At 41.5% G+C, this 24,510-nt stretch overlaps 1 protein-coding gene across 2 annotated transcripts in view; it reads left to right on the forward strand.

Annotated features, from left to right (window-relative positions):
* Nucleotides 1-24,510, forward strand: part of DEPTOR (DEP domain containing MTOR interacting protein) — a 76,246-nt gene that overhangs the window by 25,827 nt on the left and 25,909 nt on the right. For both annotated transcript variants that reach the window (XM_040585571.1, XM_040585570.1), the window contains 3 exons: nucleotides 2,881-3,059; nucleotides 5,089-5,212; nucleotides 10,916-11,094. In XM_040585571.1, the coding sequence (XP_040441505.1) occupies nucleotides 2,881-3,059; nucleotides 5,089-5,212; nucleotides 10,916-11,094 (482 nt within the window). The remainder of the gene's footprint in view (nucleotides 1-2,880; nucleotides 3,060-5,088; nucleotides 5,213-10,915; nucleotides 11,095-24,510) is intronic.

The following is a 24,510-nucleotide window of genomic DNA, read 5'->3' on the forward strand; positions in this document are numbered from 1 at the left end:
TTTGAGAGGCTGGCTGAATGAAGGTGTCCCCCCATGACCCCTTGTTTGTTCACCCTGTCTCTTCTCTCCCATCTCCCCTTATGGTGGTCAGGGTTTGTCAGTGAGTTAATTCCCCTAAGCAGCTCTTGGGAAAAACTTCTAGTGAGAGAAACATGACTGGTGTCAAGTTAGGTCTTTTCCAGTCATTATGCAGACTTGCTGATGAAAAGAGATTAACATTACTTATAGAGAAAACATCAAGATCTTTTGGTGAGAAGCCAGTTTCCTAATGCCAAGGGATAAAGAATTTACCACTTTGCTTGAGTGTTGGTTCCAGTGTATAATTGCATTCACCGCTACATTTTTTTTTCTTTTTATCCCATTTGATTTGGCTCCTGATAAATATTTCTGAACAGACACATTTTTAGAATTCCTCCCTAAACTTTCCATTTGCATACTGCAAGATAGGCTCAGGAACGTTACCTGAGGCTTTTCTGTTTGTAGTTTACACGAGGTACGATTTCAATTTATTGAGCTACTTCTCCTCCATACAGTTTGATTTTTAGCAGGTTTGTAGAGGTGAGGGAGCCCTAACAGAACAGCATACATCACCAGGGAGAAAATCTGAATTCCCTTTCTCATCTTTATTCCAAACAAATTAGCCTGGACATAATTCAGTATGGAGACAGTTGCTATAGGCTGCAGAAAAAGTTCTCACTTCCATTTGAAAATTGTGGGTAAATTTGGTTTTTCAGGTTTCTTGAGGCTTATGTGGTCACGCTCTGATTGATTTAATGACTTTGTAACCTTTTAGCAAATTTGGATCCACTTTAGCAAGGGGGTGGAGATATTTAAGATAATGAAATTTCTGTGATTTTTATGAATATAGGCAAGAAGGTATAGAGAGAGACCTTGTAGAAGCTCTGAGTGAGGAAGGTTGTAGTGGGAATCCGTGTCTTTTGACATGACAAAGAACTTGAAATATTTGTAAGCCCACCAACTGCAGGAAAGCCTTTGGCCAGAATTTAAGACATTTCTGGGGCTCTTGGCTACTGGCTTGTTTGCAAAATGCCAGACCACTCCCGGCACATTCCTATGTGATGTTTGGACAAAGAATTTCATAGAAGGGGGTTTCCCTCCTGTATCAGTTGAACTCCATCCCTTTAAACTTACACTGATGACTGAAAAGCTGGGTTGAACCATCTGCATATGTGTTATACACTGTTTCCCTAGTTTTGTACTTGCAGATTATTGTGCGACCTAAGACTGGATGAACACGAACAGAACCTGGAATATATTTTAAAAGTAAAGCTCCATCAGACGTACTGATAATTGCATGTTCTATAATTAAAACTATGCAGGCTTTTCTTTCTAAGTATGGCAACAGCTGTTAGAGCACATCTGGAAAACATGCTTTAAGCAAAGATATTTTAGCTCAGAGAATTTCACAATGCATGAGATATTTACCAGCACTTCTTTCCAGAATACTAATCTGATTTATCAGTATTTTTCATATAAAAGTCTCTTCATTTTTTTTATGATGTTTGCAAAGCTGATTTTGAATTCACATCACAGATTCGTCATTCCAGTGTAGTTCAAGGCTAAGTGCTGCAAACCAAAACCGCTGTTTTGCTACTGTTTTTAGGTAGAAGCCTATGTAAAGCCTTGTCTAATGCCCTAATAATATGTTCTTCACTGATTTCAGCCAAATATTTTACCTTTCTTTTATTCTAATGAGAAACAATTTTTTTCATACTGGAGTCACATTCAGAGGAAAACTGGTTGGAGTCCTGGTCTGTGCTTCTTGAGGCTCATGTGAATGCCCTTCTGTGCTGTCTTCCCCTCTGGAAAACAGAGGTAACCCCTGAAAGTATTATAGCATTATTCAGAACTTCTCTGAAGTCAGTGAGAGTGTTTACAAGGTAGGATCCTGGCCACTTGGAAATGAATGGCAATATTTCTGTTTATGATAGGAACCCAGGTGTTGTGGCTTCTATGCTTTCTTAAAAACTGTTGTATAAACATAGCACTTCAAGAAACAGAATTATTGAAATTATTAATTAAAATGAAAACAAGAAAGCAAAAATCTTTTAAAAACTTCAAAAAGATCTCTGTCCATTAATTTACTGATAATGTTACTCCTTTTGTTTATTGGGAAAAAATAACTAAGAAGAAAGATGCGGAACCCCAGAACCTTTACCAACAAGGTAATATTCCAATCAGGATCTTGCATTCTGACCCAAGTGTCTCAAAACCAGCCAGCCAACTTGCTTTCAAGGTGATGGGGGGGATTATGGGGCTAGGTAGTGTTTACCAACAGTTCCCCAAGTGAGAAATCAGTTTTCCTTTACTTGGAGTAGGAGGCAACTTTTTATGCTAGATAACGTTGTGTTGGAACAGCTTTGCACCCAAATTTTAAATCATAAATGCTATGCTTCTGGTGCAGCTGGAGGCAAAACACAATTACCCAACCAAGGAATGAACTGCAGCAAAAAAAAAGGAATGAGATTTTTTTTTTTTAAATAAAAGAGAAACATGGAATGTATTAGTGGTAATGTGGGAAAATTAATTCCAAATTATTGACAGTTTAATTGACCTACAGGAAGTATTTTAACGGGCTTAGCATGCTTTGCTGTTCTTCATTTTTAGATCTTTTCCACTGGGCAGAAAACAAGTTTTTCCAAATACGGGATTTAAAGTTGTAATAAGTGGTTGCTGTGGATTGCCTGGTGGTCAGGCACCAGTGGTGGGCGCGTAGCCAAGTCTCTTCCCCTTCCATCCAACACCTGCAAAGCCCACCCTGTGAGCAGGGCTTGGACGCCTCTGCACCACTCTTGTCCCAGCCTTGCTAGTTACAGAGGCTCTTTGCAAATGAGATTCACAAGGTGATTTGACCCCCAGGCTCCGGCTGCATGAAGAAAAGGTCATTAAAGATCGGCGACATCACCTCAAGACATACCCCAACTGCTTCGTTGCCAAAGAGTTGATCGACTGGCTGATCGACCATAAAGAAGCCTCTGACCGAGAGACAGCAATTAAACTGGTGCAGAAATTACTGGATCACAGCATTATCCACCATGGTAAGTGCAATATCAGCTGCTAAAAAGTTCTAAGCTAAATTTTACTGACTGCTCTGAAATAAAGGGAAATCCCACTCCTGCTCTTCAAGTATAGGACAGGTAGGATTCTTTCCCTGCCGGAAAGGGAGCATCTCCCTTGAACTGTGTTGCTCCACAAGGTCCCCTGTGTGCTGAGGGACACAGAGAGGCTGAAGAGGTGTTGAGGGACCTTCCCCGTATTGGTGGTGGGGGGGATGGGGATGTTACTGGAGACTGTACTGCTGCTTCCCTGCCTCCAGAGCAACCCCAGCTGGGTCCTGACCCCTTTCTCCCTGCTGCCCTCACCTCCTTGCTCCTCAGAACACAAGTTTTCCAGCTAAAAAACCCATCTGAAAAATCAGCCGGCAAAAAAAGATCATTTTTCTCATGTGGATTAGTTCTCTGGCCCTGTCCCTCATACCAGCTGCACAAACATTAGTGCTGGTACAGCTGCAAGAAAGTTAGTGGTCCAACTGTGCCCTGATTAATTTTCTCCTAAACTTGTTGTCTGAGATCTGTTCCTTTCAGCTTCTAGAATAACAATTTATGCCAATGAAAAGAGACTTTGAATTCAGTGGTAACATTTAGTTGCCTTTTGGTGCATAAAAAGGCTAGGAAGCACACAAAGAAAGAAGATCCAAGGCCTTGATTTGAAGTGTGTAGTATTACCCATTTCAAAAAGGCAAAATGTACCATTTGTTTCTTTTTTAAGAGAAAACCGAATGACTGTGAAGAGATGAATATTGACTTTATGCAGGGGTCACTGTATGTGCAGCAATACTGCTGCTATCTGCAATACATTAGCAACACCTTAATTAAAGTAAGAAATGCACATATTGAATGAGTGCCACTTCTACAGCTTCTGCTTGGCTATTAAATTAAAATTCTGGGTTGTTATGGAAACTGGGACTCACGGTAGATAGTTAAAGTATAAAGTAATTATAGGGTATTCAAGTCTGACTACTTAATCCTCTATTGAGAAAATGTCAGTGAAGAGTTGCGTGGATGCCTGAGTGACTTAATTTAATTGAGCGATAGATGTTTTATTGCTGAATGCTTGTTTAAAGCTTTAACAGCTTTCAAATGTTTTCTACCTCAGGATCCAATTGCACACTGTAACTTCAATACAAATTTTATATATGTATGTGTATATATTACATACAGAGCAGGTGTTTCTTGAAAATGTTCAAGTATTGCACTCAAATTTAATAAAATGGTTTGCAAAGTGAGCTAGGGTAAATGCAGAGAGGTTCAATCAGATTCAAATCAGAGCAAAGGATGCTCAGAGCATCCTTTCAACTCCAGTGTCAATCGAAAGGGGCACCAGCTCCTGCTCCTGCGGTGTAGGTGGTGAGCCCCTGTGTGTGGGCTAAGTCTGCTAGGAGCAGCTTGGTCGGGATATCTTTCCCATTCATTTATGCCCTTGCTGGAGCTCTGTTCTGTGTTTACAAGAGTCCACCGTCAGGTGCTGTCTTATTTAGCATTTCTCACTGTGCTCCTGTTGTACCTACCATTTGCTAGCTGGCATGGCAGAACGACGTAGACAATTCTAACAGGGCAGAAGGCTTTGATTTTAACTGCTTCTGCAGCAAGCCTCAGGTTTCCTACAGCGTAGCTCAACTGATACAAGTGACTTTAAGCCAGTCCTTAAATAACCAAGTGTTCTACACTGGCGGCCTTTTAAACAAACAAGCTAACGGACTGTTTTCATCAAAAGATTTTCTAGGTATGTAGCAGATGGATGCTTTCTTGCTCTTTACGTTTGCAGTAATACTCACAAAACTGATGAACATCTACCCCCCTTGCCTAGAAATCTGGTTACCTACCTGAAAGTTTTCTCCAGCCTTTCATCAGCTATTAAAACTGAATAAAGTTGTATGCTCAGAAATACGGGGGATTAGGCTCCATATGGGCTTACCTTGAAGTTCAGCAGTGATACCTGCTAAATAGATCCTCAACTCCTTCACATCTATATGAAGTTTTTTTTAATTTATTTTATCTTACGTTTCAGTCTGTGATGAGCATAAGGAATTTAAGGATGTCAAACTGTTCTACCGCTTCCGAAAAGATGATGGGACATTTCCACTGGACAACGAGGTGAAGGTATTCATGAGAGGACAAAGACTGTATGAAAAGTATGTTTCATTCTGTATCCATCCACAATGTATTGGTAATAGTACCACAGGAGGCAAATTATACTTATTAGCCTGTTTTTGAATAGTTAGAGGCTTTCAAGTCATGTGGGAATGGATCTGGGTAATCCTGTGACTTTAGCTGGTAACTCTTCTCTCCCATTTATCTTTTTCCTTTCTACCATCTTCTTCTGTAGCATTTTCTTTAAAATGAAATAGCATTTTCTGATGTTCTGGTTTGTAAATACATCCTATATGAGAACCCAATGTAAATTTAAGCCCTTGTACTCTTTCAGTAAAAATAATTAGTAAAGGATGATTTGTCATGTAAAACGGTAATAACAAGACCTAAAGCGTTAGTACCTCAAAGTGCACTGAACAAATGGCTACATATCTGTTGAGACTCCAAATCTACAGCTTCACCAGGTGGTACGATTTTAAACAACAGGTGAAATTAATCTTCAATGTTCCGGTCTACAGAGCTTCTGCATCAGAACAGTTATATTGAAAGTAGATTCAGAAAAAAACACCAACCCAGCCAGGAGCATCTAATTAAGATTTGAAACAGATGATTATGCTGAGATATTGAATATCCCACTGGATTACTTCTGTCAGATAACTAAGCAGCTTAACCATACTTCCCAGTCTATAATTAATGACATTTTTATTCATGATGTAGAGATTGTGAGCGGTACTTTCAAGCAGAGAGAATAAAATGCATGTTGACATATGCTACAAACTAATGCAGAAGTTGTGATGCGTTACTTACCGAAAAGCACAAAGCACCCCCTGTCCTGCTTGGTAGAGCAGAAGTATGCAGCAGCCGGGAGAGATGCTGTGTTTTCTGGCTGGAGTAAATTTATTTTCCTCTTAGAATAAAGCACTCGGGAAAATCCCAAGTTTAAAAGCTGATGATAAATATTATTTTCGAGATCAGGAGTCTCTGAAGGTCAATTTGGTGAAAGAGCAATTAAAGTGATACATAAACCAATAATTGTAAATGCCACTCCTTTTGTTACACCCATCACATAAAATTCCCTGAGACTCAGTGACTGTGACTAAAGTAAAAAAAAAATAATAATTGTATAAGAAACAAGAAAATATACCGCTGAAAAAATCCCTCACTGGATGCACTGGGACAGATGAATTGAATCACCCACCTCCAAAATCTTCTGTGCCTTACTAAGCACACAGCATTTGCGCCTTTAGACTCTGCGCCTGTAAGGCTGGTCCGTACTATGAAAAAGTCAATCAGTGCGTCTACATTAGCAAACCCTTTTTTCTATTTCTTTTTCTATATTTCTGTTTTTCTGTGAGAAAAATAATTTTTTTGTTGTTGAGGCTGATAACAGTCCTCTGCATGAAAGGAGCCATGGTGGGAAGAACTTTGCTTTACCAGTGTCTGCTTCCATCCCCATTTCTCTGCATGGAGAACTGTCCCCAAACCAATGTCTAGTGTGCAGTTTGTCCAACATGATACTAGCAAAAAAATGTTCGTAACAGTATACATTGATCCCATCTTGGAAACAGAGTTAACGCCAAAAGCAGAACCTATATCTAAATATAACCATGTCCTCATGAGGTGGTTGCTCCTAGGCAACGTATCTAAAGGGTTCAGAAACTTTTAAAACCATCCCCCAGTGCTAAGTATAGTATAGAATAAAAATACATGGCATTTCAAAACCAGTCTGTGACAGTCAAATCTAGTCAAAATTCTCCTTGAATCATTGGAAATATTTTATATTCATGGGAGATAAGAACTCATACCTGGCCTTCACTTTGTTTATTGTAGCAAATCTAGTGTGCAGAGCACTTGGATTTTGTTAGATCCCTTGTTTGTGCATGCTTATTAGCAACCCCTTTGCAGTTTCGCTGGATGTATTTTAAACTCAAAATCTAATACTGAAAGACTACTACAGAAAGAGTTCTGCAGTGACATGTGTCTGTGTAACGTATCTGTTGTAGCAGATATTTGCTGATAGTGTTGAGAAAAAAAAATTCAGTGCAATCAAAATAGTTATTAAATGGCAACAACTGGAGTAAAGGATTCATGCACAGATGTGAAGTCACTTACCAGTATCTTCAACTGGTCTAGCAAAATGCCTGGAGGCCTAATTTCAAGAGAAATGCAACTATGCCAAAGGAAATCTGTCTGAATCCAACACATTTTGAAAATCTGTGGCGAATTTTGTAGATGCTGCTGATCTTCACTAGGCTTAGCTAGTTTAAGATAGACATTATAATACTACTCTCTGCTTTTTTCCACCCACTGCATTAGGGCTGGAGTACCGTTACATTCAGAAGCCAGTGGAGTTTCTGCTGGCCAAAATTGTGGACATGTTATTTGACATCAGTCCATGCAGATTTGTACCCTCAACGGGTAAAATGAGCAAAGGGCTCTAGAAGGAGCAGCAGGTTGTTGCATGCGCAGAGGATGTGGATGCATGTGGCAGGTTCCCTGCATTCAGACAACTGTTTTGGGTAAATGCCTTCTGCTCTCCCTGGGACACGGGAACATGAGGACTGTACCCTGCCTGAGGAGCTCCCTTTCCTGGTCTCCTTTCTGTGTGACCACAAAGCTCCTCCTAGGCTGCATTCTCCTCTCATGTGGCATTACCTCCTTCACCTATTGTGGACATCTTCAGCAGCTATATATGCGTGATTAGAAGATTTAAAATCAGTCTCTGATTGTCTTCTTTCATTTGCACTGAAAATCACAAATCACTTCAGATTCCCTGCACATCATTGCAAATGTTGGTAATCCTTTCTGTGAGCACGCTTTGGGTTCAAGTTTATAACTAGAGATGAAACCTACTGGATTTCCTACAGTCTTCTCTGAAAATTGTTGAATAGTTTGTAGGTCCAAGGATGGTATCAGTTTTCATACTCCACAGGACTGACCAGATAGATCAAATGAGATAAACATGTTTCCTGTTCAACAAAACCCTCCCTGCAAAACTTAAATAAATCCAGCACAGACCTTTCACAGCTTTAAAAGAAAAAAAAAAAATCAAGTTGTGCAGGCAGCCTATTTTTATGATGTTTGCCATTCTCAGTAGGCTTCGGTCAGACACACAGGATTGTTGTTTCTGGTATGGTCAGATTTAGGAGCTGTAAGTCATCTTATGATACTGATTTCAGCTGAGATTTTTCAACCAGATTTCACAGTGAAAGAAGTGCAGATTTATGGTTTTAATTTCAGGAAATCATTCAGATAATTTTGAGACTGCATTCTTTGAATCACTTTCATTTTAACTCATCAGTGGTTAAGTCAAATTTATCCTCCGGTGCAGTTATTTAGATAAAACAAGGTTAAAATTTTCTTTTGGGAAGGTTTTGAATTTCAGTGTTTGGCTACATACATTCTCTTAATACAGGATAACACCAGTTTTAACAAATAATATGTTTTGACGTGAATAGCAGCACGTTTTTTTTTGTAACAAGGAGAAAATGGAACAGAGAGAGGCAGTTTCCAGTTCTGGCCAGTGAAAAGCCAGGTTTTTGGCTGATGTAAATTGGTACAGCTTTGTTGACAGCCATGGAGTTACAGTGATTTACTTCAGTTAGCAGTGTAAGTCTATAGATTGCTGTTTCTGGGTTTGTTAAACTGTCAATTTGTCGTGTCTGTTTGTTCACAAGTCCAAATCCTTTGCAGTGCTATTCTGGGCACATGCAGAAGGGTGTGAAATGTCAAGCTGAGTGTTTTTCCACTTGATATTTTTCCAAATTTCTTTTGTGTCTCTGTAAAAATCTAACAATTAGCATCTCTTTTTCAATGACCTCTCTATCTGCGTCTTCAGTGAGCTGGTCAACTAATTATAGACTCATCAAAGAACAGTTAACACAATCCTAAGGATTTTTTATTTGGTGCTTGCAGAGCCTGGGTAACCAGTTCTGGGTAACCATCTAGCGAATGGTACAAAAAGACACGCTTTGGGTTTGCATTATTTTCTGGGGGGAAGAAGCCTGGTGAACAAGAGACATTTAAAGACGGTCCCTTGGAGCTCTGTCTGTATTGGATGTGGTTCGTGTGGGACAAAATGTTGCCTCGCATGCAGATGCTTGTAAACCAAAATATGAAAAAATCTAAAGTCTTTGCAAGAGTTCTGTAGTCGACACCTTGTCCCCTGTGACACATACTTTTGGCCTCATCCTTGGATTCAGCTAATGTTGACTTAGTTCTTACTCAGCTCAGAGGTGCTGGCAGTGATGCGCTGACACCTAAATGAGCAGTTCATTATACCTGCCCCTGACGTACAACTCTGGCTGAGCAGCCTGTGCCTGGTTTGATGACCTGCTGCCTGGTGGCCAGATCCAGTCAGTTCAGGCTTCTGGTTAGCTCTTGTTAAAGTCAAGGGAATAAATCTTTCAGGTGAAATAACAGGCTGGATCCTGTCAAACCTCCTCCTTGTGATTTCAAATGAAACTTCTCTCCTCTATCTTCTTAAGGCACAGATTTTTCCAATGCTTCCCAAAGGAGATGAAGTTCCATGAACTCTGGATGTGCTGGCTATTTAAGAAGCAGGTGGCCCAAGTATGGATTAAAATTCGATTCAAATTCAATTTCAAATTTTTGAAAAAAAATTCAAATTTTTGATCAGAAGGGCAAAGATTATTCCAGAATATTCCTATTGTAGTTCAGTTGGGCCCTTAATTTCAAAGTAGTTGGTGAAGGGAGGAGACTATTAATCTTACATGCACAAAAGTAATCATGCCGTTGTTGAGCTGTTATTCTGAAAGTGTTACCACTAGTCCTGTTATTACAATAAACAAAATAATTTGAAGAAAAATTAAATCAGTAAATAAGGAGGCTATGGTTCTCAGCCTCCCAATAAAACAAAAATAAGTGGGATTCTTTATTAAAAGGAAGCAATTCTCATTTCTTCTTTCAAACTGTCTTCTCTTTCAAACTGTCAACCTCACTTTTGCATTAACAAAATATTGAGGCTTTTTTTTTTTCCCTTAATACCATGCCATTTGTGTAGGTTACTTGAATGGAGAAGAATTTTATTAGTATCTTTAGGTAGGTGCTAATTGCTAGGAGATTTAGAGACACCTCACAATGTTCCTCTGAACTCTGGTGTTACACGAGCCAACTGAGGCACAGAGATGCTAAGACTCAGATGTTAAAGTGTGTTCAGGTGTGTAACTCACTGACTGCAGCTACATCACTAAATATTGGATACTAAATATTTATCAACCACCCAAACCACAGAACTACCTTTTTGTCTTCCTTATGGATTTTTCTGCAGCTGTTTTAGAGCTTCTGGGGAGAATTTTTAAAACCGTCTAAATAACTTTGGGGTATAGTCCTGCTAACTGTAAACATTAGTTAGGAATCTTTGAACACATTAGTCACAATCTGGTGCTTTTAGGCTTATTTTTTTCGAAGTTGATTATACAGTAACTTGTAGAGAAGCTAAGGAACTAAACAGGGGAAATGTGAAACTGAAAAACCTTGTTTTCTTCTAGAGGAAAAGACAAGAAAGCATTAACTTCACACAGGGATATAAAACCTAAATTTCTTGACTAAGCAGTTGTAATTCACATCCTAAGTTTCGATTGATAGCTTGAGGAAAGATTTAGTAAGTCAGTGAAAGGTTCACATATGTTTGCTTAGCATCAGTGAGATTTACTAGCACAGATCGGGAGCTCCTTTTCTGAAGAACCATTTTCCCTGCCAATTTTTTTTTTGCCCCATACCAGGCTGATGAGTTCTGAAAATACTCTGCTGCAAGCCAGGGAAGAGGAAGGAGTCAAGTATGAACGGACCTTCGTGGCATCGGAGTTCATTGACTGGCTGATCCAGGAAGGAGAGGCCACAACACGGACTGAAGCAGAGCAGCTCGGTCGCAGACTTTTGGAGCATGGGATTATCCAGCATGGTGAGAAATTTACTGCCAGGTAGCACTTTCTTCAGGTCAAATCACGTGGAGGGGCTCTTGTCTCCTCGGCCATAATATGTCCAAGTTCTAAATAATTTCTGATAGGACTTTTGGTAACTTTATGCAATGAAAGGGTGGCTTTTTCAAATACTAATTGTATTAGTTCTGAAAAATCTTCCTCAAATGCACAGTATAGCTACAATTTGGGATTGTATAGCAACAAGAAAAGACTGCGAACGCTCCTACACTTGTGGTAATTGTAGAACTTGTTATCAGCGATATGTATAATTGAGGTAAATGGCTTTGTAATGATCAAGTAGGGATTACAGCCATAAATAAGATAAATTCTCAATGTAGAATATAAATGACAGGTTTTTGTATATCTTCCTACTTGAGAACAGGAGTAGAGCATAATCTGATGCCAGAGAAGCAGCTTTCCCTCATCACCATGTTGCAGAGTCGTTCTAGTATGTTTGGGCAAGAAAAAGGGTATCGCTTTTGGCTGAAGTCTTATTATATTTGTCCTGGTGTTGTAACTTCTTTGAGGCAGGAATCGAGTATTTCTTTGTGGTCCAGCACCATGTGTCTGGCAGATGCACCTTCACCAAGGAGCTCCCTCTGTTAGAGGTGGAGGAGACAGAGTTTTCTCTCCATACTGCTCTAAGGGTGAAGAAATGAACACCACTGGCACTGAAATCCATTTTACATGTTGTCATCATCTGCTCCCAGTGCAAGTTGCCCTTCTGTGACCAGGAGTTTTCCACGTTGCAGTGCTTCTGGGAGTGATGTAGGTGTGCCAGGAGATGACAGAACAAACTGTTAGAAGCTGTTAGTTATGTTGCTTAATGCACAATGGGAAAGTAATCAGATCCTGGTGATCCAAATGTTGTCACATCAACACTAATTCTGACAGAGAACAAACAATTCACAATATTAACAGGTTGTTAATAGATAAGGTGCTAGGTTGACTAGGTTACTTGTTGCTCTGTAAGAAAACCTAGTTCTAAGCATTAGAGCAAAGCGGGGGTATAAGTGGCCTGCACAGTTCCTTCATGGCTCTAATCATGCTCACATTATCTTTAGCTTCCAATTACTAGGAGCTACGTCTGAATGTTTACAGTAATCAGCTTCCAGTTCTATAATTACCCCTGTGCTTCCTATGATTTATAGGGTGCCAACTGCTTGGAGCTTGATGGACAGGGAAGGTATGCCGCCCCTCCTCTTTATAGCAGCAATGATTTCATTCCTATTTTTACCCAAGTATTTTCTGAGTATTATATAGGAGGTAAACATTCCTTAAAAGAAACGGGGTGGGGGGTGGGGGTGGGGGGGAAAGACAGTAGTAAAATGTACGCTGCTGTTGATGTTTTTGCGGAGGAAATAGTCAGGACCTGACATTTGGTGCAAACCCGGATTTACTTTGCTATTGAAATCTTTGTAGAGCTAAGTCAGGATGTGGCTTTTATCTGCTATATGCAAATCACCCATTGTTTCATTAACTAAGGCAAATGCTCAGCAGTGCGCCTTGTCCAGGAAATAATTTTGCCCCTGTCAAGCCAGGTTTCTGGGGGGATTCCTGAGCGATGCTGGTCCTGCTCGCCTTTATGGGTTGCCCTGGCCAGTTTTGCAGATTTATCCCCTGCTCATCCTCTTCTCACAGTCAAGAGCACATGCAAAGCTGCCTGTTAGAAAGAGACTTGAAACTCATGACGTGACTGCAGACGGGCTGCTGGGAATTGGTTGATTGCTGAGGAAGGGCCTTCACACTCCAAGGTACTGTCATCTGCCTCAGCTTTTATCGGGGCAAAGGTGACTCGGGGGATTTCACACTGACTTGTTGGGGAAGCTGGAAGCAAAGTATAACTGAATTACATCCTTGAGATTTATCTAGCCTTGCTTTGTGCACACTCCTAAACAACAGATCTCCTTCTCTTCTGGATTTCACTGAAACAATTTGTCTAGATAGTGTTAGGAATATTGATGAAGGTACAGCAGAATTAACAGAGCTGGTTTGGGGTTCACCTTAGCAACTGGATACATTCTGTGCATTTGGAAGGTTCATGTAATGCTGGCTTGCTCTAAGAAGGGAGCCTGAAATGAGAAATCCCAGTACAGAACTGGGGATATAAACTGTAGAATGGCAGGAGTGGTATTCTCTTCCCCCCACCCACCATGTCTTACTGAATTCTGAATTCTAGGTCCAATTAAAAAACAAAACCAAAAAGAGTATTTTTCTATCTCTTTATACCATGAGTTCATTTCATCATACTGTGCTCCCTTTGTTTTGTATCTCATCAGCAGTACCAAAATGTTACTTGACACTAATTGGCATCCTTGTTGGCAGAGCCAGCAGAAAGACTCTCAACTGAACAGCAGCAAAGAATAAAACATTTTCCTGCCCTAAAGGCAACCTTTTGCAGTGTTGTTTAATATCCACAATATGGAATAAAATAAAGCTTGCTCTACTATTCTTATGAAGTATTTATTACCTGACCTAATGCAATAGAAAGTAATAGAAATACTGTGGGGGTGCTGAGGCGGTGGAACAGGTTGCCCAGAGAAGCTGTGGATGCCCATTCCTGGAAGTGTTCAGAGCCAGGCTGGATGGGGCTTTGAGCAACCTGGTCTGGTGGAAGGTGTCCCTGCCCATGGCAGGGGGGTTGGAACTACATGAACTTTAAGGTCCCTTCCAACCCAAACCATTCTATGGTTCTAAATTGCCAATCTCTGTAGTAATTTTCCAGCCACAACTGACTTGTGCAGTTTATTTTTACTGATACTGGCTTTCATTTCAATTACTCAGAGAAGCTTTATTCTGCAGCTGAGGTACTGTATTCAAAACAGCTTCCTGACACATTTATCTTCACTTTAATTGGTCAGACACAAACCAAGTTTCACACAGGAAACAAACACTGATGATCATTTTAAAAAGGAAAACAGCGGTTTAAGAGGAATTGTACAAGTGGTATAAAAACATCAAATGTTTCAGTTTAAAAATAATCTTCCTGATCTCTTGGGGCATATATAACTGTACATATTTCCCCTGCCATACATGAAAATGATGAAATGTGCTTAAGTGCTGAATTGCTTCCTTCCAAAATCCCAGTGGTGCATACAAATCATAACCCTCAAACCACCATTTTCACAAATAGGAGCCAGATGTCCTTTCCTATGGACTGGTACCACCAGGTGATATGGAATAAAAAAAATAATAAGTAGCAGGGTATTATGCACTGTATGCTTCTTGAAGGCTTGTGTTGGTAGTGTAACTGCCAGTAGTTATTCTGCTTTTCTAAACATCAGTGGTCTTCCCCAGAATATAGGAATAAAGATTGTGTGAGGAATTATAAACATAGTGATTCATGTCCAATAAGGGCAGGGACAAAAGGCACACAGAACACTTTTCTCAGCTGTAGAAAAGCCCATTTCTGGTATGGTGAGGTATGTAGACCTTTGTAATACTGAGAGATAAACCTTTTCTCCAGGAGACTGGATCTTTTCTAGTTCTTCATAGGAAATGGGGAGACAGATTAGCTGCTGTGGTCAAAATTCACGTGCAACAAGAGAAGGAAGCTCTGTGCCAGCTCTAGGGTAGATCAGACCCAAGCAAGGGTGGTCCGGGGGCAGGCAGAGGACAGTGTGAGCATCCACACACAGCCATAGCCCTTGCTCAGTCTGGAAAACGGAGTTACTGAAATGTCCAAGGAGGAAAGAAGGTACTGCAGAACAATTTCTGGCATAATGTTTTGGCCCATACTTGTTTACAGCACTTGCTGCAGCACTTGCCCTGCACCTGAAGCCCCAGCAGCACAGCACCACTGACGTGACAAGCTAAGCCCTCCTGTCCTCCTCTGAGGACTCATCGGGTATGGAAGCTTAGGGGATGAAGAAACATCTGCCTGCCTTGCAGAAAGGTTTAAGGTCTGGAATCTCAAGTGATAAATACTTTCCTTTTCAAAATCTGGTTAGTACTGTTAAGAGGAACCTATGCCTTCTTAGGATAGCACCTGCACTTTGCAAGATGAATATTTGCATTTCCTTTGTGGCAGCAACCAAACCATAGCCCATGTAGAAATGCTTTTCAGTGTGTTGTGGAGTGTGAGCACGTAGCGATTGCCCCACACCGCAGGCAGTACGGCGGGTGGCCCTCTCCCAGTTGAGCCTGCGAGAAATGTGGGTCCAAGGGGCAGTGCTTGCCTTCCCATGCCAGAACACATTCTCTCCCATTCGCTGTTGCTGTTTCCCAAGCTGCTGCTTACCTTCAAGTGCATGTGCTTGGTGTTACCTCCTCTCTGACATCCTCCAGCACCTTCCCCAGGCAGTGACCACAGCGCAGTTCAGCAGGAAGCAGTCTGCATGGCTGTCGACTCTGCTCCAGGGGGAGGGATGCAGATTCCCAACCTCAGGCTGGCAGAGGAACATTTGTGAGAATTTGCTTTCCTGAATGAGTGAGGGGTTGGGAAAATCTCTTTGGGACATGACTGGCTAGCAGGTACCTTCTTTGAAACATTTTATCAGCGCTAAGGTTTTATAATGGTAGTAAATATGTGGTAAGATGTCTTAGGCATGATATGTGTGTTCTGCCCCCACCTCCCCTTAGAATATCTTTCAGCTTTAAGAAGTTTTATTGAGTTAATTGCACTTGGCCAGAGCCGGTGCATTCAAGGCAGGCACATGTTCTGCTGGCTTAGCACAGAAGCAGGTGCTTAACTCAACTCAACTGCTCAAGTCAAGAGTTAATCTTTTATCAGCAAAATCCACTGTGCAAATTACTTTCAGAGGTGAAAACATTTTGTAGTGACTTAATGAGAACAGTAAATATTGACATATGCTATCTCCTTGTCTCTGCAGAAAAGTCTTAAAACATATATTTAATTTTCCTTAAAACATATATTTAATTTTCCCTATTCTTTGCAAGACCTCTACTTTTATACAGCAAAATTTCCTTTAGCAAGACTATCAGTGCATTTAGTTTTAAGCATCAAGACACACGATGCAGTTGAAAGTTTGTTATAATTGTGGAAGGAGATCAAATATGTAACAAAGTGTTATTTCTTTTGCTCTTGTTGAAAAGGTTTCCCTCTCATCTAAAACTTCTGTAAGTTGTGAAATATGTGTTGTTACATTTTCTTTAGATGTCCCATTGCTTATGATCGGCTGACATCTCTTACTTTGTAAGTGAAAACCTGCCATATATGTGAAATATATAATTCTTCCTTAATTTGGGATTTCTCTTTCGAACCCTGTTTCTTGGAAATATCAACTGCAGGTTGCAATTTATAAGTGCTATTGAACCATCCCATAAATCCTTGACTTAAATGGTCATAGGTTTTCTCCTCCAAAAATCAATGCCTAGATTTTTTTTACATAATCTTTCTAGTTGACCTGAACACCTGGATTGCATCAGCTGTTAGATATATCCAAGCATCCGTTGTGTATACTCTGTGCTAGAAATTATAAAACATCACATTTTTGCAGATGGTGCCTTGATTTATCTCAGTAGAACACAAGCCTTCAGTTAGTCTTTGAAGTCTATTTTGTTTTTATTATAAGCCTGGTTCCCCCGAGCTGATGCCACGCAGAGGGACTCAGCTGTTTATTTGTGTGGCAGTTCTTGCCAGGTAGGTCCCATACGCAGGGGCAGTAACCTCACCCATGGTAAGTCAACTGCTTATGCTAAATCTGGAGACCACTTTGCATATTTTTCATGGCTTTGCCCTGGTAGGGAAGTCATAGAGTGAGAGCTTTGTATGCAATTGTATCATCTTCCAGCTTCCTATTCTATCTGCTTCTCATTGTGCTCTTCTTGCAGTTTTTTTTTTTTTATCTAAAGCAGGAATGGGGTTGTGTTTTGAAAGAGCCATACGCCCCGTGCATTATGTAAATAACATATGAAGACTTCTTTTCATATTAACTACTGAATTCTATTTTTCTGACAGAGAATGGGTTTCAGTTTTTAACAGCTGCAACAGTAAAAAAAGATACCCAGATGGGCCTTTTCATCTTCTGCTTCCCTTGACACAGACTGTACTTTCCATACTTTATTTGGAAGCAAAGAAAAGCAGTTGGCTACGTTCTGTAAACTTGCTAAGTTAAAGATGATAAATCCTCATATACAAACTGAAAAGACTGCTGAAATGTGTGTGATTCAACAGTGGCTTTTCATGCTAGGGTAAGTCATGTGTATTTGAAAATAGACTGCAAATAGATGGCTAACCTGCTGGAAAGACAAAACGTATATAGAAACACTTATCTGCATATCTATTTTAAGACAGCTGAAATAGAATGTTAATGCACTGAGCAAAACATGCTACCTTAACGAAAACAGGATACTCTGTATTTCAGTTCCCAAGGAACTTTTGACCGTTGTCTATCGTAACCTTGATGCTTTAAAGGCAGTATAAAAGTTGTCTAGGCTTTTTTTCACTACACGAATATACCACAGTTCATTGCAACAGCTCAGAAAACATGGTTCTTTAATGATATCACAACTTTTTTTTTTTTTTTTTGACCTACTCACAGGTCCAGGACCTGCTTACTTCTGGACGTGCTTACTGGCTTCAACCTTAGCTCAGAAGAGCTGGAAAAGCTCTCTGGATTTTATATTTCAGGACCAGGATTTGCCTCGCAGTTTTATACAAGAGGGTTGGTGGAAGCTAGAGCAGTTCAAGCTTAGGTCCATTGTCCGTTCAAAGTGAATTCCTTGTAGCCCAAATGAGAAAAAAATACTGTTTTTTCTTGTTTGGTACAGCTGCACTGCCAAGAGTTTAACGTGCTGCTTGAGTACATTCGCAGGTGGGCTTATCTACGGTCTCTGCAGCATATGTACATTCATAAAAGGTGGAAATGCAAGTGTTGTGTTTATGTGGTGCAGGGAACCCAAGACCCAAGGCCCTGTGCTCGCTGAACATCTGTGGTGTCTCTTCCTTGATTTGAGGGAGCTCCAAGCAGGTGGAATTCATCAATGTGTAAAAGGAAACTAATCTGAATAGGTGCCGTTATTAAAATGCATTTGCAGTGCCAGATTAGCTTGAGAAAAACAGGAAGGCTTTGAGAGGAGTGGGGAGAGCATTGTCCAATGCAGAATAAAGTGTCAGTTATTCTCCTGCAGCCGCATGTGTGCGGGTGTGGGGCTGGAGCAGGAGAGGGACGGACAGGAGCAGTGGGGCGGCCGAAAGCCCGGCGGCCGCGCTGTGCGGGACTTGGCAGCTGCTCGGTGTTTTCCAAGCTCATGGGCTCGCCCTTGCTCTGTGGAAGCCAAAGCGGACACACACTTCCACTTCTTCTCTGGCAAGGGACTGAAACTGAACTGGCAAAAGGCCTGAGGCACGGAGGAGACGGGCTCAGCAAGCTCTGCGCTATCCTTGCAGAGAGGCATTTTTTTAAGGAACTGTTATTCCACAGCATTGATTTGTTTCCTTCCCTTTTAAACACTGATTCTGCTTAGGAGGGGGGAGTGAGGAAGCAAAAGGACACGGGGCTGGAGCCAGACCCTTTCCCATGCACGCTTTAGGAGCTGGTGGGAGCAGCTGGGGCTGTGCCCTCCTTCAGATAAACCAGCAGCGCCCCCCCCCCCCTCCCCCCCCCCCCCCCCCGTCACTCCCTGCAGCCCGCGAGCGTGCGTCACATCGTCATGCATTTGGTTTTGGTACCACATCAACTCTTTTGGGGAGATGTCCCACCACTTCAGAGGTCAAAACTGGTATCTAGCAAGTCACCTGTGACTTGCTAGATGAAGGCACAGACTATTGTAGCCAGTAATAATGAAGGTCTGGAGGGATCTCCTGCAGCTTTGAACTGGGTTTAGTGTCATTTTAATAGAGGGAACTACCTCAGTAAAAAGATAAAGTATATTTGAGAATGGACTGGGGCCTCTGCCTCGTGTAGCGAAAGGCTTGGAAATGTGTCGTGCCCTGCTGGAAAGAGTTCAGTGCTGCTTTTGTCTTTAAGTGGGGAAAGACATGACGTATCCACGCTGAAAACTCCACATCCTCTGCTCATGCTTTTGTAACGTCTTCCTCTTAACCCTAGCGCAAGCACACGCTCATGCAAACAAACAAGCGCACACTTGAATGTGTCCTCCCCTCTCTTGAGAAAAGCCGCTCACCCGGCTCCTCCAGGATTCTCGATCTCTTTCCCACCACTCCCCCGACACGAAGCAGCCGTTCCCTGGCCCCAGCCGCGGGCTTGCCTGGTGACAGGGCTGTATTCCTGGGGATGTGTGGGGCAGCTGGAGTGCGTCGCTGGATGTGACCCACTGGGAACAGCAGCTTTCAGCTGGTAGAAAGCATTAATCACTGCAGTGGAGATGTACGCAGATTATCAGTGCTAAAAATCGCAGGGAATTGAAGTGGTGGGAGGGATTTAGGGGAAAAGCCAGTTATGAAAATGGCCTGATTTTTAAGGCATGAGTCACACTACTTATTAAAAAAGGCTTTTGTACTTTCCAAAGCCCCCTCAGTTCTATGAAACCAATGTAAAGCTAATATTTCTCTCTCTGCTCTGCATCAGCCCCCTTGCAAAAGGAGAAAAGAAATGGCTGTTTGAGCCCTGTGCAGATCCCAGGATTTTATGTCAAAATCAGAAGCTGAAAGATTTGCGTGGCTGTTGCAATTTATATTTTATGTATCTGGACAGAAACTGTGATGCAGCCAGGCACAAGAAGCACCAAAGCTGCAACACTAGGTGCTCCCGACCAGAGAAATACCAAAATAGTCGGATTTCTCTCTTCTTAATAGAAATGTAAATGGGGAATGACCAGGTAAAATCCTTGCCAATGAAGTTTGCAAACTCTAGGGATAGATGATACAGTAAACAAATAATTGAACTCTATTAATTACAATGGTCATTATCCCAAAAGGGGTGTGTTTTTTGCAACTAATGCTATAACTAGAAGGCAAGACATCTAGGAAATGAGAATACAGTCTCCACTCATTGGTGTGAAGCAACCCTGTGCAGGGAGAGGAGGATGTACAGGGCACGGATTGTCCCCATCTTACACTTTTTGTGCAGCCCGGTTGTAGTAACTACAGTTGCAGTGATCTATGAGCCTGAGGTGTGCAAAAAGTACAACAGCAAGTAAGGGAAGGGGAGTGGAGCTGTAACTGTGGCCATGCAGTTCTGATAAGTGGATTTGTAGAAAGGGTAAAGAAATTCTGAAGAGGACTCAAGGAGGGCTGAACCCCCCCCCCTCAGAATTTAAGAGATGTTATATATTCAGCTGATCAAAGATATGTTTGAGCATTGCCTTCACTTCATAGATCGCTCTACAAAGACTTTTTATCAGATCTTACATAACTTTTTGATGAAGGTGTGACAAAGCCCAGGGATTAGCAGCTAAAGTTAAACAAATTCAGCCTTGAGTTAAATCTTTATTGCCTGGCAGGGAATGTAACTGAAGGCTTGAATAGCTTGTCGGGGAAAGGGTAAAGTGGCTATTACAGGCTGCTTTAAAGTATGAGTAAACAATCTTTTTTGTGAGATTTAAAGGTTACTTTTCCAATTCTGTTTCTGGGAGAAATTTTATGGCCTGTGCTTGTGGAATATTAGACTGGTGGGTTGTGACCGTATCTCCAAAGTTTGATGTTGGTGACTGTGAATTAATGTTGGTGCTTTTGCCTCCAGGACCATATATGCTACTTTTATGATTTTGGAGGTTGCCAGTCACTGTATTTTCACTTTGCTGTCTTCAGTGCATTTCATTCTGTTTCATAAGTTGCATGTGGTAACATGAACGTGTTGCCACATGAGCACCGGTGAATTAAATTGGAACAAGAAACCCATGAAGTCACCCCACCTTGCTCTTTACATCACCCTTATCATGTACAAATATAGGTCCTGATATTCGTAAGCCGTGGCCTGACTTTTTAAGACAAACTGAAATGGGTGCCAGTTTGCGTTTCTATGAAAGGCAGTGAACTAATTCCGGAGCAGTTAAGTCAATCCGTACTTGGAGGCAGCAACTTCCACGAGAGGGACAGATACATGGAGCAAGAGCCTTGTCAGCTGCCACAGGTTTTATCTGCTGCTACTTCTGAGTCAACATTCCGTGTTAGCTCGAGGTAACAACCTCTAAATTACCTTTAAAGAAATCCCTCCCAAGCAAGTCTGTGCAGTCCTTTCCGCATTCTGCAATCAGCTCGGAAAAGTTTTTCACTCCCGCTTTTCTCTGCTGAGTGCAGCAAAACACAGACTGTTACAGCAGTTGAGCTGAGCACCCGTGCCTGCTCCAGCACCGCTCACCCAGCAGGGACTAAGCGTAACAAAAACAACCTTCTGTGCCTACTCTGCTTCTGGTATTCACATAGCTGTGGTTTATCAAGGACAAGGGCATGCGTAGCTCCTCCTGGCAAATGCTGAAAGTCAGTCGCTGCACCTGAGGAGTGTTTCAGCGGTAGCCTGCTCTGCTCCAGTGTCTGCCTCCCCCTCCTCAACCTCTTCCTTCTGATCCATGGTCTGCAAATCCCTTCTTCCACACCGTCCCAGATACTCTTATCTTTGGGCAGAGGCACAGCATGGACATTTTATCCCAAATCATAAATATGTCAGATTTGAAAAAAAAAAAAAAAAAGCCCCATGTGGCACACCAATAATTTTGGTGATACATTTTATTTGATGAGGTATGTACAAGGAGGCAGTCTGAACTAACTACTCCTGTTTATTTTTTTATCTTCTTCTTGAATACGCAGGAAGTTACATGTTGCTACAAATACATTATTTGCTCAAACTGAGGATGCATGCTGCTGTTGTAACACTTTTAGGTGAAATGTGAACTATCTGTAGAAATTAAACTATGCATTAAACCATGGAAGTCAATGAGCACTCCAGATTCTGCACTAATGCTACTTGTCATAAGCATTCTGGCTACAAACCCTTTGTTGTGTAAATCATATACAAATATTCTACCACATACAGTCATTGGTCTTACCTTTTCCACTTGTATTCATTTGTTGTATAAAAATTCGCCCTTCCATGGACTAAAATAGTTACAGTGGGGATGAATTACCTTGACGTAAGACCTCAGCTTTGCTATTGTAAGTATATAAATATTACAAGATTTCAGTCAAAACAAGTATTGTTATTCTAAAATATATTCAGTATCTTGGCATAAGGAAGTTTACATTATCTAGTTTCATGGTCAGTAATTATTCTAGAATTTCAGAGTGCTTTACAATGTCTGCAACATGAGCGTGTGTAGATCTCTGGTTATCGTAATTTCTGAAGACTGTCAGAGCACTGCAGTTAATGACACAAACAGAATAGTTTTAATTAAAAGCTGTAGTGCCATAATATTTAACTTAAATCAAAAACCATAGTGATATTTCTTAAATTGCAAACGGTTGGCAACAATAATTCTACCCCTAAGGGAATATTTGTGGGGGCCCTTTCATTTAAGTTTATGAACCCCAGTAGTGCACTGAATAAGTAGAATTTGTCTTTTTAAGTTTCAGGTAACTCTTTAAGATGGCATAAAAAAAAAAAAGGAAATAAGTTTTTTTTGTGTTTACATCGGGTTGTTCTGATAATGTGGTAGGATATTGCTAGATATTGGTACATTTACTTCTTGTGTCAGTGATCTGAAAATGAGACTGGTAGCTGTGAACTCCTACATGCTAACTCTGCCTCTGATGGCAAACCCTTCTGTGGATGTAGGCAAGTCTCCAAATCTCTCCTTCACTATTTCTGTTCTTCAAAAATAATGAATGTTATAAGCATTGTTTAATAGTATTGCATACTATATGTGTCCTTTTGAGATGCACTTTTGAGTGTGTGCCTGCAGTAATCAGCACGTCAGAACACAGTAAGGAATTGCTTGCAATGCTAAATTTGACTTAGCAAAGCCATTTTGCTCGTGGAGGATGCATATGGCTGATTTGAGGAAACAACAGGTTTAGCACCAATATGAAGTAGACAAAAGCCAAGTGGCTTTTCCAAAGCTCTTCAACAGAACCAGGCAATCTAGCTAACAAGGGTCTTCTGTGTAGATGGTACTTGAAACATTGGAGTTTGGCTGACTGGCATGACCTTTCTGCTTTATTCATGAAAAAATGTAGTTTCAAACCTCTACCTTTTTTCAAAATTCTGAGAAATACCTTACAGCTGTGGGGCTCTGGGGCAGATGGTCTGCATGGCAGTGTGGGCACAAGAAATTGCAGTCAGAAAGCTCCTGTGTCCTGATTATTCCTTCTGTCCCAAAGGCAAATGTCCATTTGTACAGTGTCCCCAATCTGACAGCGGCCCAGGCAGGCAAGAGATATGATTCTTTGCAAGGCGGACATACGGTCTGACCCCATATGGCAGTTTCTGTATCCGTATGATGCCCTGAGGATCACATGTAGGACTGGCATCTTATTTGATGTCTGAATGTCTTGACATCCGTGGCATGAATATACTGGAGAAGGTGACTTGGCTTTTTCCTCTTGGAGGCTATTCCGTCAGCTCACACGCATCAAATGACATACTGGCAGTTTATGCCTCAATACAGCCTTTTTTTGCAAGGCTGTCATGTATGTCATGTACTTCTGTGGGGCTCATGGAGATCAATCTGAGACACACAGAGGTGTTAAGAATGCCTTGGAGATGAGGATGAAGGGAAAGCAATGCTCCAGGCTCTGGATCTGGTGTAGCACCTTGGGCTCTGCTGCTTTTGGACCCCGTGTGTTGGGCAGAGCAAAGAGCAAGGCAGAAGTTCAGTGTCTGCAGCAGGAGGCTGAGGCCAAATGACTGAGTCATGTGCTCAAAGACTTCACTGACCCCGAGTGCTTATCTGTGTTGTTGTTTACACTTGGTATATAAATACACATAACCCACCAGTTCTTACAATTCAATATTGGAAGAAATGTGATTTATAAACTATTTATAAACTGGTTAAATCCAGAATCTAGGTCCTTCATGGAAAAGGCTAACTGTGGGAAATCATTTCTGTGGAACGTGATCACAGGAGCTAGGTGAAGACGGGCAAAATGCAGCCAAAACATCTACTGCAGCTATCTGAGATGCTGCAGTACTAACGCAGGGAGTACTCCCAAGGGCTTTCCTCTGATTGAGCCGTGAAGGAGTCGGAGCGCTTTCGAGACCTGGCACAGAGCTCCATCCAACTAATGCATTTTTCATCGCTATTGAGATGCAGCATCAGTGGCAGCGAACACACGGATGTCACGGCAATGCTGCAGTAGTCTGCGGGTTGGCTCGGCGCTCTTGCTCCGACACTAGCAACCTGGGATTTGCTCTCAATGTCAAAACAGGTTGTAATTAAGGCTTCAGTTCATTATGTAAGAAATGATTTTTGGCTGGCTGCCTGTTCCCAAACCTCATGTATCCGTATGAAGGGGGGGAAGTGGCCCGCAGGAAGCGTCTGGGACACAGTGTCTGTGGTGAACAAGACAGAGGAAATACACAGGTCTTGATTCTCTGCTG

Source organism: Falco naumanni, chromosome 3, assembly GCF_017639655.2.
Source record: "Falco naumanni isolate bFalNau1 chromosome 3, bFalNau1.pat, whole genome shotgun sequence".
Lineage (NCBI taxonomy): Eukaryota > Metazoa > Chordata > Aves > Falconiformes > Falconidae > Falco > Falco naumanni.